Source organism: Thamnophis elegans, chromosome Z (genome assembly GCF_009769535.1).
Source record: "Thamnophis elegans isolate rThaEle1 chromosome Z, rThaEle1.pri, whole genome shotgun sequence".
NCBI lineage: Eukaryota > Metazoa > Chordata > Lepidosauria > Squamata > Colubridae > Thamnophis > Thamnophis elegans.
In genome coordinates this window covers 38,242,505-38,263,513 of record NC_045558.1, presented here as the reverse complement: position 1 = coordinate 38,263,513, position 21,009 = coordinate 38,242,505, and the positions used below count along the sequence as shown (strand labels likewise).

The following is a 21,009-nucleotide window of genomic DNA, read 5'->3' as shown; positions in this document are numbered from 1 at the left end:
ATTGCACAAAGTAGGATCTATGGCAGAGGAGGTCCATCTTCTAGTTCCTGCCAATCAACTCTCTGGATGACAGGATCTGCAGTATGCCCAATCTTCTGGATCAAATTGAATGGATAGAGATTATTGGAAAAAGATGGTTCCTCAGGTAACATAGTCCCAAGCCATGTAGGGCTTTAAAGATGATAACCAGCACCTTGAATTGTACCCAGAAACACACTGGTAGCCTTTGCAGCTCACTTAGTAGTGGTGTTACATTTTCTATATATCCAGCATAATTTACTACCCACACATTCTACACCAGTTTATATCTCAGTGAATCAGGAGGATCCTACCTGAATCTCTTCCAAACACTACCTTTTCCTCAAGGTGATCTCCTTGACTCTCCACATAACCTACAGATGGAACATATTCAGATTGATAAGCCTTTGGATTCACAACTATTCCAGCCTATTAGTGCTCAGATGTGGAGCTGGCTATCTTCAGCCTACTAATGTTATCTCACTCTGTATCAATGAACGGCCTATTCCAGCAGCTTCAAGTAAATGTTGAGTGGCAGGGCATCCTTATAATAGAAAATCTGAGCAGGTGACCTCTTCCCAGACACATGTTGTTTTCTCAGATACATACTGTTTGCTGTTGACTACTCAGAAAGAGTAATAACCACTGTAAAACAATGTCCCACATTTCCAACCCTGAAAAAGGTCCAGTTACTATGGCCAAAAGTTCAACAAAACCAGGACAGTCACACTTCTCCATTTCAACCTTGCCAGAGATAATCTAGCAGAGCAACCATAGCCAGTTGTGAATCTTAACTAATATGGGAGTAAATAATTCATCCTCTCTAGAACTCTTATGTAGTTGTAAAACCACCACCTTTCCTAAAAAAGATAGTTTGACTCTAGAACATAAAAATGTAAAATATGTGGGTTTCCAAAGGAAAATTGGGACTGTCTTGGAAGATGACTTGGAAAATTCAAAGTCATCTTCAGTACAGAATATAGTAACCAACTGCAAATGGGTTAGAACCATTTAGTTGGTTTACCTCACTCTTGTTGGCATTGTGTTGGGTACTTTTTGCAGATCAAATTCAAGTGCTATTTTTCACATATAAAACATTTTCACATTTCCTCCAGTACCATCTGGTCTGAACAGAATTTTCCCATCTAGTGTGGCCTACTCAGGAGTTGCTCCACATTCCCATCTTCAGGAAGCTAGAAATATGGAAGAGAAGAAGCAAACATTTTCCAACCCTGTTCTAGTCCTGTGGAAAGTTTGCCATCTAATGTTTTGTGACACTTCATTTTCCTACCTTTTAGAAAGCCAACATCGACTATATTCTTTTACCATTCCTGGGGGATGGGGGCATTTGCTTATTATATCTGGTTCTAGATATTTTGTGATAATAATAAATACCTTTCTTTCAATTACAATAATAAAAAAATAAGTAAATTGTTTTGAGTCCAATCACTTGGCAAGATAGGTAAACAAATAAATATAATAACCTTGAAATTGTGAGGTATTTGCTTGTTCTCAATATATATTTAATGTACTTTACATAGGATTGCTTTTTCATCCAAACAAGAAACTTCAGTCAGTATAAAAGTCAGCAGTCAAATTTGTCTTAAGAACAAGGCAAAGAAGCTATATTACATTCCTGCTTAAAGCAGTGTATTGATAGCCACTTCATTTCTAGGCAAAAAACAAAGTGCTGGTCATTATTGTTACTCTTCAGAAATCCAGGTTATTTCAGTGAATGCCTCTTGCTACATGAATTTCAATATCTAACAGCATTTAAATGTCCATTAAGTTGTTTCACAATTATTCAGCAGCACTGAGCTTTCTAGACTTTGAAATTCAATCCCTGGGTATTTTAGAGTCCCAGTGTATATATCAGCTTTTAAAACAGCCCTTAAAATACATCTTTTAACCTTTGCTTTGATCAATTATTTTAATCATTAATATTTCCTATTATTTAATTGACATTGTAGCAGTTTATTAATTTAACTTTAAATAAATAATTCTGTTCTTACAAAATTGATCTGAACTACGACGAGTTCATCAAAATATCAGATTGTGATCTGCCTTGTAAGCACATTAAACTCTCTATTGTAAAGTATGTTACAGACGGTTGAGTTGTCATTATGACATACTGAAAGTCAGTTGCTTGCCTCTACAAGTGAAAACAATTCTAAAAGAGTTTGCATTATGAAATTGTTTTAGTCCAATTCACTGATTTGATCCAACTCTGCTTATTTTGGGGGATTCATTACCCAACTTGTTATTTAAAGGATAAGTCTGACCTTTGGCTTGAAAAAAAAAATAGAGAGAACATGCATCAGGGTTGTGTTCAACCTTCAGGGGATGGGATGGGTGTGGCCAGAGTGGGCATAGCCAGTTCAACATCACTCATGTCAGGGGGCGCTTGTGGTGACCTGAGTGAAAATGGGCTCCCAAGTTCTATTTTCAACTCTGATGGCTTCCTGCAATCCTCTGCCAGTGAAAATAGAGCTTGGGAGAGCTACCCATCCAAGTTCTGTTTCTACTAGCAGAGGCACTCCGGGCCGGTTCTTTGTTGTTTCCAAGGTAGCCCTGCGGACAGATCTAAATATGCTGCAGGCCACATCCAGCCAGCAGGCCTTGAGTTTGACACCCCTGTTCTAAGGCTTATAAATAGATAAGTTGGTGAAGGTGACTTTACCATTTTTAGGGAAGGCCAGAATTTGTCCGGCCTAGTCCAAGAGCAACATAAAAAACTCCAGGTAAAGTTCAATTCTCTATTTGCTTACACCTTATAGGCAGAATTTTGCCAGATTAAACCTATACTACCCTCACCTAACAGATATACCCTGGAGGATTCTAGAGAATGGTTCTTTTAAAGCTCTTCCTCGTAACATGCTCCAGCTTCAGACTATGCTGAATCTTCTCTTGTCCTCTTTGGAATGTGTTTGTAAAGATTAGGGAGAAATATCTACAAATGAATGAATAAATAAATTGTCTTTCTTATCAAAATAATGTTTTATTTGCAGAATTATTTTAGGAAATCAAGATTTAAATTTCTCTTCAACCATGAAGGAGCCTGGTGACATTAAGTAAATCATTATTATTCAACCTAGCCTATCTTATAGGATTGTTATAGAGATAATAGAGATAATAATGGAAGAGCCATGAATGATAATTTGAACTGCTTGGAACAAATGAACATTTATAAATATTAAGACAAAAGTGACAATGTTAATCTATTTTGCCTCCCTAAAGAATTTAATTAAGATAAAATTACTTTATGATTTGGATTTTTTAATCCTAATTATTAAATAAGTTTGACTTAATTAGCTTCATGCACAGCATAAACTTCCATCTGGTAGAGTAATTTTACAGACTTAATTGTATACCACCATAAGTCAATAGGACACTGAGGAAAACTATTGAAAAGCTATTTCCTTTCCTTTGGAAGAGAATTATGTACAATTTCAGCATGATTTGCATTGCTAACACTGAAAGTCAACTGGGAGAAATCACTCTCATTTATATTACTTTCCCATGAGAAAATCAAGAAAGACTATAAAACTAGTGCCATTATTCAAAAAGAGCTCCAACATACTGAGTCTGAGCACATATTTAATATAAACTTTTCCATAGCTTGGAAAAGATCCTTTATCAATAACCGACACAGTCTGCTTTAGAAGTCTGATATATAGCCATAACTAAGAGGGAGAGCTTTGTGATCTCATCTTTGTGCTGTGTAGACCAGAAATGCCATTCTATGTACAATTCCTGACAGTAGCAAAGAGGATCTGCTTTATTCTTGTGGGGCTCTACAAGATTCGCTCCTCACCCATTTCTGTTACTATAGATCTATCCCATTACTTTACCAGACTGTCAGACTGCGGCTTCCTGAAAAGGAAGAAAATGTTTCAATATCCAGCAACTTCATAATTGTGTGGAGCCTAATATTTTGATGATTTTTTTTTCATGAGATGAGTGATATGATCAATAAATGAAGAGTCGGCTTGATATGAAAGAACAACTGAATTTTGTACAAGCATTGAACTTGCCTGGCTTTGATGCAATATTGAATTTTTAAAAAAGAATTTTTGAAAAATCTAGTGTCATATTTGGGGGCAATGTGAATTTCATCAACTTGTTTTCTCCAGTGATTCATCTCTTCCTCTACACCTTAATATATTCTGCAATCTCACTACTGCGTGACCTCATTAACTTCAAAGATGGAGTCATCTGATACCTACCAAGTTTTCTTGTATTCACATACTCTATTTACTCCAACTAAGCTTCAGTTTATTTAGAAATAAATAGTCGGGAGATAACTTATTTCCCCAAGTTGATTTCCTATCTTTCAATTCATTTATATAATAGAAATTCTTTTTCTATCTGTATGGACAGTTCAAATGTAGACAGCTTTTGCAAATCATCACTTTTGCCTTCTTGGTTACAATTGCCAACCATAAAAAGCAAAGAAGAGAATCAATAAACTTTTTATATAATAGACATTTCAACTCATACATTCTGCTTTGGATTTGTAATCATTTAATTTGAAATGCATAGTTAGAGGTAAGAACAGAGATTCCTTGTTTTCTCAGAAAAAACAAAGCCCAATGCTGATGAAGCAACTTCTTCAAAATTAGATGAAAAGCCTACACTGATTGGTTGAATCAGAAACCAGTGACACTCACCATTCATAGCTCAAAAAAAAGGATAAGGAGGAAAAATCCACTCTTGTGACAAAGGTCAAACATTTGCCAAAAAAGAACCTGCTTCTCTCTTTCCTCCTTACTCTCTGAATGTTTCATGGGGACAGCTTTGTCAGGAATGGTCCCATGAGGATGCAGTAGGCTCCAGAATGTCCCCTTTGCCTAAAGGATGCCCTGTAGCCACCCTGATCAGTTTAGGGTCATTTCACTTGTGTCATCCCAGTTCCGGTTGTTTTTCCTCTAAAACTGTCAAGTACTTATTAGAAGCTGAATGTGAATATGTTGCTGAGGGCTGAAATTAGTCCCCCTCAAATTTAGTATTAGTATCTATTTCTTAAACAAAATCTACTAGAATGGCAACCAAATGATAAACTTGTGATGGGAAAAAATATTATTTTCTTTAAAAAATAGTTACTATGTTAACATTTTGCACAAAACTGCATTGATTATAGAAGTAGCCAAAATGAAATGAGTTCATTCTTCTTTTCTCTCACCCCTGGGTTTTTAAAAAGAATCTCATAGTTGTGTATTCTCTCTGCAGCTGACGTGCAGTGTGCCCAAATATTTGGAATAATGTATAGAAAACATCTGTTTTTAATTATGCTGTAGCTCATATATAGACAATGAGAATTGAATTAAAGAATATTTTGAAACCCCCATGGAGATGTAAGAGTATTAACAGCTGCAATGCAGAACAATACTGTTAAAATGTTTGAAAATGTTTAACTTTACCAATCAACAGTGTTATACCTCTTAAATATTGATAATGCCTTTCAAAGAAACTTTTTAAAATAGGAAAGCAAATTAAGCACACACGCAAATGTGTGTGTGTGCGTCCATGCACGCACACACACACACACACCATTTTAAAGGATCGCCATATTAGAACAAGAGAAAATATAATAAAAAGTTGCTTTTAGGAAGTTCTTTTAATTCTTTATATTTTTGTATATATAAAGTATTGTTAAAAAAAGAATTTAAAAAGAATTTCAAAACAGCTATTTATTTTAGACATTAAACTTATTAACTGAACAATTTATAAATCTACCAGAGAAATATTTTTTAGATAATTGAAATATCCACGAACATGTTACCTTTTTCAGTACTGTAATACATTTTTCAATCGATCAGTGGCTATAGTATTTTCAAAATAATCATGCAGACCGAGGGGTAGTAATGCACAAGAATTCTAGACTTCTTAAAGCATGAAAGCCAACTGAATAACTTTATGCCATTCACGCTTTCTCAGCCCACCTCAGAGGTTTTTTTGTTTTTTGTGGGGAAAATAGGAGGAAGGTGGAGTATTAGGCTTCTTTGCTGCCTTGACCAGACCAAATAATCTATTTAAAAAGTTAGGATAAAATATCAACACCATCCTCCTCCTCCATCATCACTACTGGCACCACACCATTATCATCCTATCCTCCACTCATGTAATCATAATCAGCAGCTGTTGTGAAAATGGAAAATAAGATTCCAATTTAGCTTATATAATTATGTTTTATCTAAACTCAAATCAAGTATTACATACTATGATTAGATCAAGTTTCATATGATTACAGAATTAAATTGGCATTTAAAATCATTTTAATACGCTCACCAGTTTTGCGGAGTGGGAAGTCATCCTTGGCATCTTGTGCCCCCGGCAATGTGTATTTATATGAAGACGTCCCACAAAGGGGAGGAGAAGCTTGATCCAGTGAGGTATGATGGGAAGCCCTATAGAAAAGTAGTTATCACTGATTAGTATTACTTATTAATATACAAATTAGAAATGATTTTGCTGCATCATGTCCACAAAATGTATAGAGATTTAACCCTTGTTCTCTTCCAATATTTCAGGAGGTATAAGTCTGGAGATATGTTCTCTGGAAAAAGGAAGTTCCTGTTACCTGATTTTAATTTTATTGTTTTGACTTTTTAAAATCAAAGATTGCATGAAAAGGGAAAACCTTTTAAATTTTAGCAGCAGGAATAAGACTCTCTAAAGGGAGAGTCGCTACTGGGTTTCCCTGAAAATAATATAAGCCCTGCAATGATTTTAGCATGTGCCTAATATAAGCACTACTCCCAATAGGCCTAGTTAAGAGCCTGCCCACTCCATAGGAAGTCGGATTGTTTCAGCTGCAAGGAACTTGGCCTAAGGATTCTGTTACCCAGGCTTTCTGAAGACGATGGGAACCACAGTCCGCTGCAGTTGAAGAGTTTTATTGAGCCGTGAAGTTGAAAGCACCCTTAAAGCATAGCGCACCCCAAGCGAGGAAGCGTTGTGAGCTTTGAGGGTGCTATTGTCCACATTCCTGTAGCTTATGTGCAGAATTCATATCTCGCCATCCCATTGGGGTTCTAGGAGGCTAATCATGGTAAATACAAATCATTTTTTTGAGAAATACAGGGACATATTACAATATTGATGATGAATGTAAATAAAAAGGCAGTTTCCAAAGCCTTCCTTCCCCACCAAATGAAACCTGAGATGCCTCACAGAGTGTCCCCACCAAGGAACCAGTGGACTGTGGCCAGACACTGTTGCCCCCTCCTTCCTGTGCACTCACTTTCTCCCATGCATGCACAGGAGGGCTGGGCTTTGTGATGCAAAAAAAGACATCCCTTGAAAATAAGCCCTAATTGGTCTTTTGGACTGAAAATAAATATTAATAAATACTCGGTCTTATTTTTAAGAAAACATGATAAATGGGTATTTTGAAATTGGCCCTTGCCTCACATATCACTATTTATGTAAACATATAATTTATGATAATACATGTTATAATAGAGCCCCAGTGCATTGACTACCACTATCATAATCATCAACATCATCATTTATCACCATTAAAGTTTTCCTTAAAAACATACAAAACTTTCATTTAAATACTGTATACATAGAACATAGTTATTCCATCTTAATTCAAAAGAGAGTTAAATGAAATCAATGGTACTGGTATTTCATTTTATATCAAAAATACTGTATTCACAGGACCTATCTGAACAATTAAAAAAAGAGGCTGGTTTAAGTGACATCAAAGGAAAAGTAAGGGAGATGCAGTACCTCATCTCTCTTCTATACTGAATAGCATATGGTTAAATTCATTTTCTCCTGATGAAGATTAGTATTTTTGTTTCATAATAAGAAGATGGCTTAAGATGCAAAAGGATAAACATACATGTGCCAGAGCTTGGGGCGCCGACTAGTGGAATGATTCTTTTCATTAGATAGTGAGTCTTTTGCCGCTGATTTACTCAGCAGGAACTCTTGAAGTTTCTGCTTCACTTCAGTACTGGCCACTGCTCCTAAAACATACAGCATTTTTTATCATTCCATTCATATATACCCATGCATTCCAATACAGCTTTCTAATTTTGACTGTGGTCCAAATAAGTATCTAATAAAAATTTAATATGAGCAATTGTGAGCAATTCATATGAGCAATTACAATGACAGAACAAAATAAAATAATGAAAAGAAAAACAGTGTAAATTAAAATTGTAAAGCATATCTTTTAGCTTCACTGAAACCAAGTAATACAATAAAGGGAAATAAAACCAATGTGGTGTAGTAGTTAATGGAAATGGTCTAAGAATAAGGAGTTCCAAATTCAGATCTGATTTCAACCATCGTACCTCAACGGGTGAATTTTAGATCAGTTTTAGGATTGCAGGGAGAACTAAGGGGGAAAAGTACAGTATATTCCATCCTGAACACCTCTGAAGAAGATATATTAGTCTACCAAATAAGCAACAAGAGATATGGGTTCACTCTTAGTTTTGTAACCTGAACAGTGGTCTTCAACATAACAGATCTCTTGAACATTATTTAAATCAGAATAGGCAATCTATTACCAGAAGACAATATTTGGCCTCATCACCACCTATTTCCATATGTGAGGCAAACTGTATCTATTTCCACATTCAATTCCCACAATTTTTAGTCCCCTCACCTGAATGACATCACTTGAAGCACCCTGAGAGCCTAAAAAATATTTTAAAAAACATGGTATCTAAACAATAAATATTTCCCACCATTGCTTTAAACTATAGCAAGATGATTAGGGGATTGGAGGCTAAAACATATGAAGAACGCTTACTGGAATTGGGTATATCTAGTTTACTGAAAAGAAGGACTAGGGGAGACATGATAGCAGTGTTTCAATATCTCAGGGGTTGCCACAAAAAAGAGGGAGTCAAACTATTCTCCAAGCACCTGAGGGTAGAACAAGAAGCAATGGGTGGAAAATAATCAAGGAGTGAAGCAACTTAGAACTGAGAAGAAATTTCCTGACAGTTAGAAAAATTAATCAGTGGAACAGCTTGCCTCCAGAAGTTGTGAATGCCCCAATACTGGAAGTCTTTAAGAAGATGTTGGATAGCCATTTGTCTGAAACAGTATAGGATATAACGGTATAACCTCCAAGGACTCTTCCAACTCTGCTATTGTATTTGTATTTGATTGACTACTTTAGAATAAAACTCCACACTATGTTCTTAGTTTTCCTGTAATGTCTATAAAGGTATGACTTTAATCAGTTTTAGTTTGCAACTGATGATTGTGCAATGTTCATAACTAAAAAAAAATGTGGAAATAATGTATATAATATACTGATTATGAATCAAATTCTTAATAGAGAATGAATAGTTTCATGTATCGTTACTTTCAAGGTCTAATTATTTATATTAAAGAGAAATAAGCATGCATTAGGCTAACCAATACTGTTATAATCACAACAAATGAAAGTATGAAATATATGTTATTATAAGCTTAGTATAAAGAAAGAGGGCATACTCTGAAATATGTGCTTTATTATTATAAGTGAAGTAGCACAGAAGAAGAATCTTCTTTCAAAATGCAATACTTAATATTATGCTACTACTAAATTTATATAATTTTCTTCTAAAATGAAAGCATATAGAAAAAATACAATAAAATTATCAATTTTTCCTCAATATTGGCACACAGTACATTATCAGTGAGAAATTCCAGAGGTAAAATGAAGGCATCTGATGTTATAATTTGTTTCCTTCTATAAGTAGCATTTTGAAATACTGAAATATTTGGCCTTTATTTCCATTCCCTTTGTGAGCAAACTTATATGCATCTATCTCCCCCTAGTGAGTATCATATTGCATGTCTTTCTTTTAGACTTTATTTGCCTTAAAACCACAGAAACACAGAGCTGTGTTATTAAAAGCCAAAATAACTAAATTATGGAACTGAAACAATAGAAGGAATATTTCATGTCCTCTCTAATCTATGCAGAATATATCTCCATATTTATGCACACATTATCATGGAAATATAATAAAATAAATTTAAAATATAGAATAATATTATTCTATATTTTAGAGAATTATATATTTAATCTGCATAGAATTTTATTGTCATGCCATATTTTTATAAAGAGGGATAATGAAGGTTGGTGGGAGAGCTTTACAAAACTTAGATATCCTCTTCTAGTCTGATTGAACATATCTTACTTTCTCGGCTTCTTTCTCGGCTTTTGATTGGCGGACATTGCTCCCTGTGATGTCTCTCCAATTCCTGTTCTTGCCTCTGTTGTTCAAGTTTCTGTTCTTTTTCAAGAATGTCTTGTTGATGCTTAATGGCTAAGAGTTCCTTTTGTAACTTGTAAAAAAGACAAAGTAATGAGAATGTGCAGTTTTTATGGTAGGATTGGTCATACATAATAAGGGCTTCACAAACTTTGTGAATGTATAAAAGTAGCTCTTAGAATTCACAAGCTAGAATAGCTACAGTTACAATTCTGGAAGCAGACCCATACATTTGGAGAAATCTGTGCTATAATATATAAAATGTTAGAAAACACAATTCTACTCTATTTTGGCATTGATTTGTAAATATTTTCATTAAAAATTACATGAAATGAGTGCAAGGTTTTTGAACACACTATTCTAATTTCTGCTTTCCTTTTTGCAATGAATGTATCTAATCTATTTTTATATGAAATTTATGTCTACGTGTTTGCATTTGGATCCAAAAACTGAACTACAAAGCTCATGAAATGCAAAAACCAAAATAGTTATTGTGTTCCAATTAATTGGAAAGTGTGAACTTTACAAATGTAAATCAAACTATTTATAACAAATTAAATAAATGTTCTATTCCAGATAAAAATAACTTCCCTGAAAGTAAAGAAACTAAGTTATCAAGAGTTAAGGTTTAGTTCCATCTGAACTAAAACAATATGGATTACTACTAGATGTCAGCAAAGAATTACTTTTCCTGAATTTGTTTGATACCATCTAGTGGTCATCTAAATATTGTAATTCCCTAATAATAGCTAACTCATTTCACTTATTTCAAGAAAAATTGTGGCTATAGTATTCTTGTTTATGGTCAGTTGTTTAACAGATTTTAGAATGCTATTTTTATATAAAGGGTATCAGCCTTAATTAAAAATAAATTCAGACAGCTGACAGCCATAGTTTTCTTTTTTATTAAGAGATTTCCAGTTTCTGACTGAATCTCTCTTAAAAATACTTATTTTATATATATGATATGGCTTTCCTGGTGGTTTAGTTTTCAAACAAGACTTTTAACCTGAGAAACCTTTTTTTCTCATTTGCTATATTGCCAACATTCCATTTGATCATTACATTATAAGCAAAGGATAGTTTCATATCCAAACTTAATCCTGATACATTATTAGAAGTAAACAGAAGCATGGAATTAAAAATAAATAAATAAGACATATCAAGTTTCAAAGAATGATTAAACTGAAGCAACATCGTATTAAATGATTTAGCACCAAAAAAGTTACATTTATTTTGCTCATTTTAATGATTACTGATTGTTTAATAATCATTTATTCCAATTATAATAAACATTTTCAAACATAAAAGCATAGGGATAAAGGCAATCTGCTAGCTGAATAATACTAAATATTCCTGATATTTAGAAAAACAGGATCTCAAAATTTAATTCAAAATCTAAGCTTTTTAAAAAAAATTGTCCTGAAGTTTGAAAAGTGCTGTTCAAAGAACCAGTCCTTATATTTTAACAAGCCGTCTACTTTTATTTATAAGTTTTTAAAAAAGAGACACATAACAGTATATAGTACTTTTTAATTAGATCAGTATCTTTATCTTCCAAAAGTGTTCTCAAATTTGCTGACTTTACTTAGTCTTTCAATAGTAACTTGTTTTGCTGTAATTGCAAACAGCTATTCTTATATGTATATCTGCATTGAAGTGAGAGACAGATAGATATAGCAGAGTGAGGGACTAATATAAACTTTCATCACATACCATGTTGATGTACAAGAGAAATAACTCAGTCACTGCTACTCAATTTCTACAGTAACCAATCCCTTCCTCCTTCTGATGCACTATGAAGAGAGGGGAAAAAAATCTACTACCTTTATGTGCTCTTGGATCTGTGCTTGGTGCTGTCGTGTCAGGTTCTCATGCTGTTTCTGAAATTCTGCTATCAAAAGCTGTTTCTGAATCTGCTGCTGATGTTGAATCAGGATTAATTCATGTTGCAACTGCTTTTCCTGCATCAAGGGATCCATCATGGGTACCATCATCCTGACATCAGTTCTCAAATCTAATGGTCTGACTTGTTCTAATCCAAGAGGAATTTCTGATTTCACATCCACTAATACAAACAAAAAACAAAAAACGTAGGAAATAGATTTAAATTTTATGCATATATGAAATGAAGGTTTTGTTTCCTCTCTACTTAAATAGATGTTATCTTCTCTGGCCTCTTGATAATACTATAAGACTGGATATTATCATAAACAGTCTTTTAACTTTTCAAAGTAAGTTTTGATAGTATTTGTTGTCACAGATTTTAGTAAAACCCCAAAGCTCTTCCATCTTTGTTAAACTAATTTAAAATTAATGTGCTAGGGATAGAAAAAAAATTAATTGCTGCTGATTTTATGTGATGCTTATAAGTCATGTCATTTGATTCTTGCTATCATAAATTAAATACTTTTCATAATATGAGGCAATCCAGAATTTAATGTCAAATATTAAGGGAGAGAAGATAGCTTATATGTGAGCCACATTTTGTTCTACAATCTTTTCTTTTAATTAAAAAAAATATAAGCTTTGTTTTCCTTTAAATTTAGAATATGTTGTTAAAGAAAATAGAATATTAAATATGAAAATGTCTCACCATCACTTCATGGGAGTTGTTTCATTCATTTTTATATTATTTTCTTCTGCTTATGCATTACATTTTTGTTTGTAATATTCTTTATGAAAGGTGAAGTTAAATATCCATTGGTAATTGCTTAATTGATAAATATCAGATAACTTAGGAACTTGTATTGGGAAACTTAGGAATCAATTCATATGTTTTATGTAATAATTTGTAAAAATCAATAAAAATGTTATTTAAATATTATGAAATTATAAGAGACAGTTTATATATGATACAAGTTTACTCTATAAATACAGTACCATATTTTCTGGCGTATAAGATGACTTTTTAACCCAAAAAAATATTTCAAAAATAGGGGGTTGTCTTATATGTCAGGTATAAGAAAAGCCATGCCAAAAAACCAAAACAAAACCATCAATCAGTGTATAAAAAATAAAAGAACAATATTGACACTGATTAAAAATGTGTTCATTTGAATGAGGTTGTTTGGGCGGAGGAAACTGGCCGTCCTTCTCAGCACGCCATTCGCTCCTCTTCTGCTCCGTCACCCCTGCCAACCCGCCCCACACCTTGGGGACCCAAGCACCACTTCCCCGCCTGGCTGAGCTGTCACGCTGCTGCTAGCAGGTGGAGGAGCTGACAGGCTGGCTGCTGGTGCTGGCTTGGAGCGCTCTGCTGCTGCTGGTCCACCTTGTGCTTTGCCACCGCCGTCCTCTTTGCAGGGGCCCAGCAGGGAAAATGGGGCAGTTGTGGCCCCAGATAGGGGTGCAGTAGAAGGGGGCTGTTCTTGGAAAGCGTAGGACTTGGATGTCTCCCTCTCCCCCCCGGCTTGGCCCTTTCTCACTGGCTATTGAGGCTCAGAAGGGAACTGGCCAAGATGACGCCAGAGCCTGGGTTGCTTTATGCGGCATTGCGCTGCAACTCTGTCCGCAGAGTTCCCTCCCAACAATTTGGCTTCCCTCCCAACAATTTGGCCAGTGTTCCATCGCTCAGGCTGGGGGGTCAAATTCTACACCCCTCAGATAGGGTTCGCAACTTGGGAGTCCTCCTGGATCCACAGCTGACTTTTGACCACCTGTCGGCTGTGACCAGGGGGGCATTTGCCCAGGTTCGCCTGGTACGCCAGTTGTGACCCTACCTGAACCGGGAGGCTCTCACAACAGTCACTCGAGCCCTTATGATCTCCAGGCTGGAATACTGCAATGTGCTCTACATGGGGCTGCCCTTGAAGAGCATCCGGCGACTTCAGCTAGTCCACAGCCCTTAAGATCTGGCTATCCCGTCAGGCCTGGGGATAAGACCTTCATACACCCCACCCGAATGTTGAATGAATGTTGTGTTTTATTGCTATCATTATTTGTATTCACATATTATTTCTACGTTTTGTCTTGCACCCCCTTCCCATGAGTTGTAAGCCGCCCTGAGTCCCCTCAGGGAAAAGGGCGGCCTATAAGTGACAATAAAAAAAAAAGAGTGTTTGTGTGTGTGGGGGCTCCTGCACTGAAATTCCAACACAGGCAGACACGTGTATGCGCCTTAATCATGTTAATTTAGTAGTCGGCCTCGTGTGTTGCGCAACATTAGTGTCTGTGGTGGGCCTGTCTTCTCATTAAAAGTTTGGTGACTGAAATAATAGGCAAGGAGAGCTGGTCTAGGGATTAAAAAGGAACAAGCTGAACTTTCTCATACAGTGGAATTCCACAGGTAATCAGAACAGCCTTTCCTGATCTGCTTTTGAGGCCTGCATGACACAATACACCTAGAAGGTACAGGTAAGGCTTCACTTACAACAGTTTATTTAGTGACCATTCAAACTTACATCCTCATTAGAAAAAAAATCTTTGTAGCATTCCCCATGGTCAGGGGATCAAAATTCAGATGCTTGGCAACTGGTTCAAACTTATGATGGTTGCTGTATCCCCCCACTTCAACCCTGTCGCCAGAAGAAGACAACCCGACTCATCTGGGGTCCAGTTTGGGGAAGGGAAATGTTAGAAGGAAAAACCACTTGGTTCAGTTCCAAGCTGGGAGAAAGGCACTGGAAATAAAATGGACGCTGATTGATTATTTGATGTGCCTCGGAAGAGGGTAGTCTTATACGGTGAATATAGCCCACCTCTATATTTTAACAGGAAAAGTAGGGGGTCGTCTTATACACCCAGTCGCCTTATATGCTGGAAAATACAGTACTTGTAAAGCCTCTTAAGCTAAAGACATTCAAAAAGCATGTTCAATGAATCCCAATGACATTCCTAGGAAATGTGTCTGTGACACAATTTTGATATAAATGTGTAAGTTACATAATTTTCATGTTTGTATTGTTATGAATTCGGCATGTTATTTACAATATTTTGCATTATTGTATTTATCATTTACCCTCCATCCTTTGCAGAGAGTCATGAATATAGGAATCTATCATAGACCACTAGGACATCTAGTTCCTTATACTGCATGGATTTACAGCAGTTCTTTCTTGTTGGATAGAAATACCAGGGCCAGAGGGTAAAAACAGAACAAATGAAATATAAATCTTCATTTCCTTTACTCAACTCTACTGACATTCCTGCTAAACTAATTTGCTACCTTTGGGCAGTCCAACAGAAAGGCCATACTCTAAAAAAAATGTTTTAATTTGTCCCATTTAGAGAAAGATGAGAAATAATGAAATATTTAGAATATTTGATGAAGTAATGGTTCTTCTTATAGAGGCGGGCATGGTCTTTAGAGATAGCTATTAGCAGCAACCGTTTGTAATTGTATACCTTTGGGATTACCAATTATTGCTTAGCAGGATGGCCATATATTGGTTACCATGCTGTACTTTATAGTAAAATATAACTTAATAATGCCATATAAAATATGCAACTATTGTTATATTGTAGCTTTAGTGACACCTCTAGCTTTTTAAATATATTGGTTTGATATCTATGTACATATCTGTATACAATATTTTTATTGAAATATATGATTGAAGGTTCTATGTAAGAATTTTTTAATGGTGTACGGAGGGGAACAGCTTAATCATGCCCATGGTGCAAAACAGATTAGTTTACATCTCATCCAGAAGAGGGCAGTATATACAAATATATCAAAGCAGTCTTCAAACAAAGATATACTACATATTTGCCTCATTTCCTGACACCTGTTTCATAAAACATATTTGGACCAATATGCAGGTTTTTTTTTAAAGACAACATTGCTGTATTTGTTCACTTTCAGCTCTCCCATAGTTAAAATAAATAAGGAAGGATTACAAAATGGATTTGAATAGCTACATCTTCTGATTTTTTTAAAACATATTTGCAGCAACAATGTGAACTTATTATTTAGTTTTACATATCTATTTTTTAATGCACAATGTATTGGGAGTATAGGTAGACATTAATCATGGAAGATACTCAACACCTCACTATGGTACTTCCTAGCAACATGGCTTGTATTACCATTAGTATTTTTTTTCCTGAAAGTACATTTGCAAAGCTCAATGCAGTTTATTTTCCCTGGTAACTATACTTGCTTCAATGGCAATATAAAATCTCTGGCTTTTGTTCTACAATTTATCACAGAATTGCAAATCCTTGAGTTACAAAAATTATCTTTAATTATAAATAATTTTTCCAAATCTAAAGAAAAGCAGATAGTATAATCCCAGTTCTACTATTCAATTTCTACTGCAGCAATGTACATTCTATTTCTCCAGCCTAAATATAGCAGCATTTATACAAGAAATCAATAGTGCCTGGAGTGAAGAGAGGAAAGGATGAATATTCCACCCAAATCACATAGAAATAGCAATCAGTAAAATGACAGCTCAGTGAAAGATCACTTTGCCAATCCTTTAGATAAATCTTTTTTATTTGGACAATGTTTTATTCCCTTCAAGTCACAGCCTTATCATAGATGCCTTCTATTTTTAGCATTAATTGCAATGTAGGTGATAGAGGCTTGTCATGTTTACAGTAGAGCAATAGATTTTCTTATCTCTCATGCTATCTAATAGGCGTCACCAAGAACAATAAAAGTTACTAGACTGAGCAAAAATCGTGCTCCCATTAGATTAACTACAGTGGCAGAGTATAAAATATTCCTCATATAAAAAAGCAGAAAAATATATCCACATCTCTAAGAGAGTAAATACAATGCAAATATGTAAAAAGAAAAGTACACATAACACAGAATATCACAAGGAAGATTCCACTAGAAAAATACTGCCCCCCCCCCATGGCCACATGCTACATATTCTTAAAATAAAAAAATCCTAAACTATCAAATGTTTTGATGATTGTCCAATGATTTTGGAGGTGATCCAGTGCAAGATATTGGATAGTACCACTTTTAATAGTAATAAGGGTTCCACCACAAAACCGCGTTCGACTAAAGCGGGCTTGACGAAACCGCATAGCTGACGTCATCACAGGGCGACAACAGCGCGGAGACAGAAGCATGCTGTAAACGCTAAACCTAAAATTAACCCCTAAACCTAAACCTAACCCCCCTAAACCTAATCCTAAACCTAACCCTAAACCTAACCCTTAACCTAACCCTAAACCTAACCCTAAACCTAACCCTTAACCTAACCCTAAACCTAATCCTAACCCTTAACCTAACCCTAAACCTAACCCTTAACCTAACCCTAAAGCTAACCCTAAACCTAACCCTTACCTTAAGTTGAATCGGCTTGCTTTCAAAGCGCTATTTAAAGTGCCCTTCTTTCTCCACGCTCGCTGTTGTCGCCCTGTTGATGACGTCAGCGACGCGGTTTAATTGGGCGCGCTTTAGTCGAGCGTGGTTTTGACGTGCCATGAGTAATAAGTAGTAATATTTACAAAATATAGCATATTCACATCTAAGTCTTCTTCTCCAGCCTATTTTGCAATCCTCTCTGGGTGTAGTAATTAATTTTTCTCATCTAAGGCATATTTTATTTAAAACCATGATTTAAAGAAGACACTTTAACTGGTTAAGTTTTCATAACACATTTAGTCACAGTACACAAACTACAATATCTAGATTCTCACATACTAAGCCAATCTCAAACAAACCAAATGTAACTAAATATGCTGCACAAGGCTATGCAAGTGCTTCTAAATAAATGCTTTGCAATGGATGAAAACATGTTCATGTATTTTCTGAATTATTAACCTATCATGTTATTTTGAAGATCCACATGAAATTGTATTTTAATTTTAAAGTCTCACATAGCTCTATAGGACAGAGAAGCACATATGGTCCATTTTTTAACAGAAATTTTGCCAATATTTGTGGCATCAATGATATAATTAGGGAGCAATTCATACATTGGCCATCAGCCAGCTGAGTGACTTTTCAGGACAATGTTTTCCTATCCAGTGGGACAATGTAAAAGATTCTGATACATCCACGAAAAGTTGAATTGATAGTTATGAATAACCTCATTGAAGTTATAGCAACATGGAGTTGGAAGAGCACATTTAGAATATTGCATCAAAGCTCTTACTCTATATACAGATCCAAACAAATACCTGTCCAGACTTTGCTTCAACTAGGAAGTAAAAGAACCCATTACACCTTTTGGTAATTGAGTCCATTATCAAATAGGTCTAATATTTACGTACATGGAACTGCCTTTCTATTTTCAAGGCTGAATTTTTTTTAAAAACCCACAATTTTTAAACTGTTGCAATTAATTATATGACTGTATTTTGTGTCTCTTATACCTCAATTCAGATATTATATATTGATTCTATCAGTACAGGTTAAGAAGGTTTCAAACAACATGGACTAAGTTCAGAACAATTAGGCTTATAAAAGTAAAAACTAAGTATTATGATCAGAAATTGAAGCAATGCAAATATTTGAGTCTTGAGGGGTAAGAGAACTACATTTGAACTCTTCAAATGGGTTGCCATAGAAGAAGGTCAGGACTTGAATTATGATGCTGCAGATTTAAATTCTATTCAGAGTAAACAAATATTTCATGTTTCTATCAATTTGAGATTCTAATTCTGCTCATACACCTTGCTCTTTACAATTTCTTATTGCAGTATTATAAATTTTCAACCCATATTTCATCTGCAGAATTTTCATCTCTTATTACATCTGCTTAGAGGTACCCAGATTTTACTAAAAAGTGGAGGAAAATCTATCAGGTGAATGGGACAATCATTTGGTCAGTCATTTGGTGAATAAAAATGTATTTGCTCTGAGTTGATAGGTAGCAACTGGGTAGATAGGTAGCAACTGGGAAATGACAGAAGCAATGTCTTGCAGTATCACTCCAAAAGGTTTTGGTGACAGTTGATAGGATTCTCTGTGATGTAAGCACTACCAATTGAGAACGTGACTCTTGTCCCTTCTAACTAATTAAAGCAGCACATAAGACAATGGATCAAGACTACAGTCAACATTTAATTGCAGGAGGAATATATACAGCTGCCTTGAGAAAGGCGCTGGTCTGCCCTCTCTTCAAGATGTTTGGTTTAGGATGCAATATTATCCACAGACTCCTTATCGTTGGAATAACTACTCCCTGAGAAATGAATGTGTCTTAGTATTATGCCCTTCTGGAGAATAATTAAAGTTTGGCTTTTATAGTAAGCATTTAGCAATTAAGCAACTAGAGGAAGATCCATATAATTATTGCTTGTATTTGTTTGTACGTAAATAAATAAATAAATACATACATACATAGACCACACACACACACACACACAGCGCCATGTAAAGTTCCACACAATACAATCAGAGAGAAAAACAATGAGATAAGCACTGTAAGGGGTCACACACATAACTGACCCTGACCCTGCCTGATTCCATAACTGATACAACTCACAGTATGTCTGTCCTGTTGGACATAATCGGCAAGATAATGGAGAGGGAAGAAGAGAACCCTCAAATAATCTGTGCCAACGAAGGGCCTTACAAATCATTAACAGCATCTTAATTTTACCCAGGAAACATATGGACATCATAGCAGGTTATGGAGAAAACACTTTCAATGTTCAGTATTCTATCACTTATAAAGCTTTATAAGTGGCTTTATATTAAAAGCAGTGTTATATTGATGTTAACTTCTTGTTATTAATTGGCAGGGGACGGAATGTATTGTGAAACAAAATTATGAAGTTATGGCAAAACCACGAAACAACGTTAACAATACCTAAATATATCTTTCTTTGTTGCTTTTTAACAGAAATTTTAATCCAGAAACAGAACATCTTCTTACAAACTAATAAATCAATCCTCATTTTTTAAAAAATGTTATTTTTCCTAATGAAGAATAAGAATACGTCTCCTAAAGCTAGCTTCTGATGAGTGTAAGATAAAAATAGGGCAGAGATAAACATGGATTTAACCTTCAAATTTACTTGAGCACTTTAAATACTAAATTGCCATTTTTCTGCCAGGTAGCTGGTATTCAAAAAATTGTTTGCCAGCATTCAGTTCAGAATATAGTAGAACCTCTAGTCACGAACACTTTTGACCACAACCAAATCAGGTTCTGACCAAAAAGACTGTTGGTCTTACCTGAACAGTAGTACTCTGTGTGCTGCAGGTGACTCCATGCATGGGTATAACTTCTGTCTATCTGCCCAGAGACTGAGTTTAAATTGTTTGGACACGCCTCCTTGCCTTGGCTGGTTTCAGTCTATTAACGAAGGTGTAGATCCAATAAGTCGTGATGTCTGCAGTATGAACTTAGTCGCACACTGGACCCTTGTTCCCAGGATGGTAATGGAGTCTCCCGCAACACACAGAGAACTACCATTCAGTTAAGACCAAAGGTCTTTCTCCTGTGCGCTGCTTGGAGACACCATGCATGGGATATACCCAAGCATAGATGATCAAGGGTGGGTGACAGTCTGGTCCAGGGTCCCTTACATAGAGTGAACCCTTTGAAGTATGTGTGATACAAATGCCACCTCAGCCAAGGCAAATGAGTCCAGCTTCTAATATTTGATAAAGGGCAATGGCGAAGCTCAGGTCGCAGCCTTACAAATCTCTTCCACCGATGCTTGAGTAGCCAAAGCAACAATGGTAGTGGTGCTGCAAGTCAAATGTGCTGTGATGCAGCATGGAACTGGCCTATATTGCTGCTCATAGGCCATTGTTATGCAGATTCTCAATTAGCGACCAATCGTAGATGGTGATACCTTCTTACCCATGGACACTGGTTAAAATGAAACAAACAAT

General features: G+C 35.5%; 1 protein-coding gene across 1 annotated transcript in view; it reads right to left on the bottom strand.

Annotated features, from left to right (window-relative positions):
* Positions 1-21,009, bottom strand: part of HDAC9 (histone deacetylase 9) — a 102,732-nt gene that overhangs the window by 36,539 nt on the left and 45,184 nt on the right. The window contains exons 2-5 of the mRNA XM_032236996.1: positions 12,080-12,321; positions 10,179-10,326; positions 7,871-7,997; positions 6,307-6,425 (exon numbers count right to left, since the gene is read on the bottom strand). Coding sequence (XP_032092887.1) covers positions 6,307-6,425; positions 7,871-7,997; positions 10,179-10,326; positions 12,080-12,321 — 636 coding nt within the window. The remainder of the gene's footprint in view (positions 1-6,306; positions 6,426-7,870; positions 7,998-10,178; positions 10,327-12,079; positions 12,322-21,009) is intronic.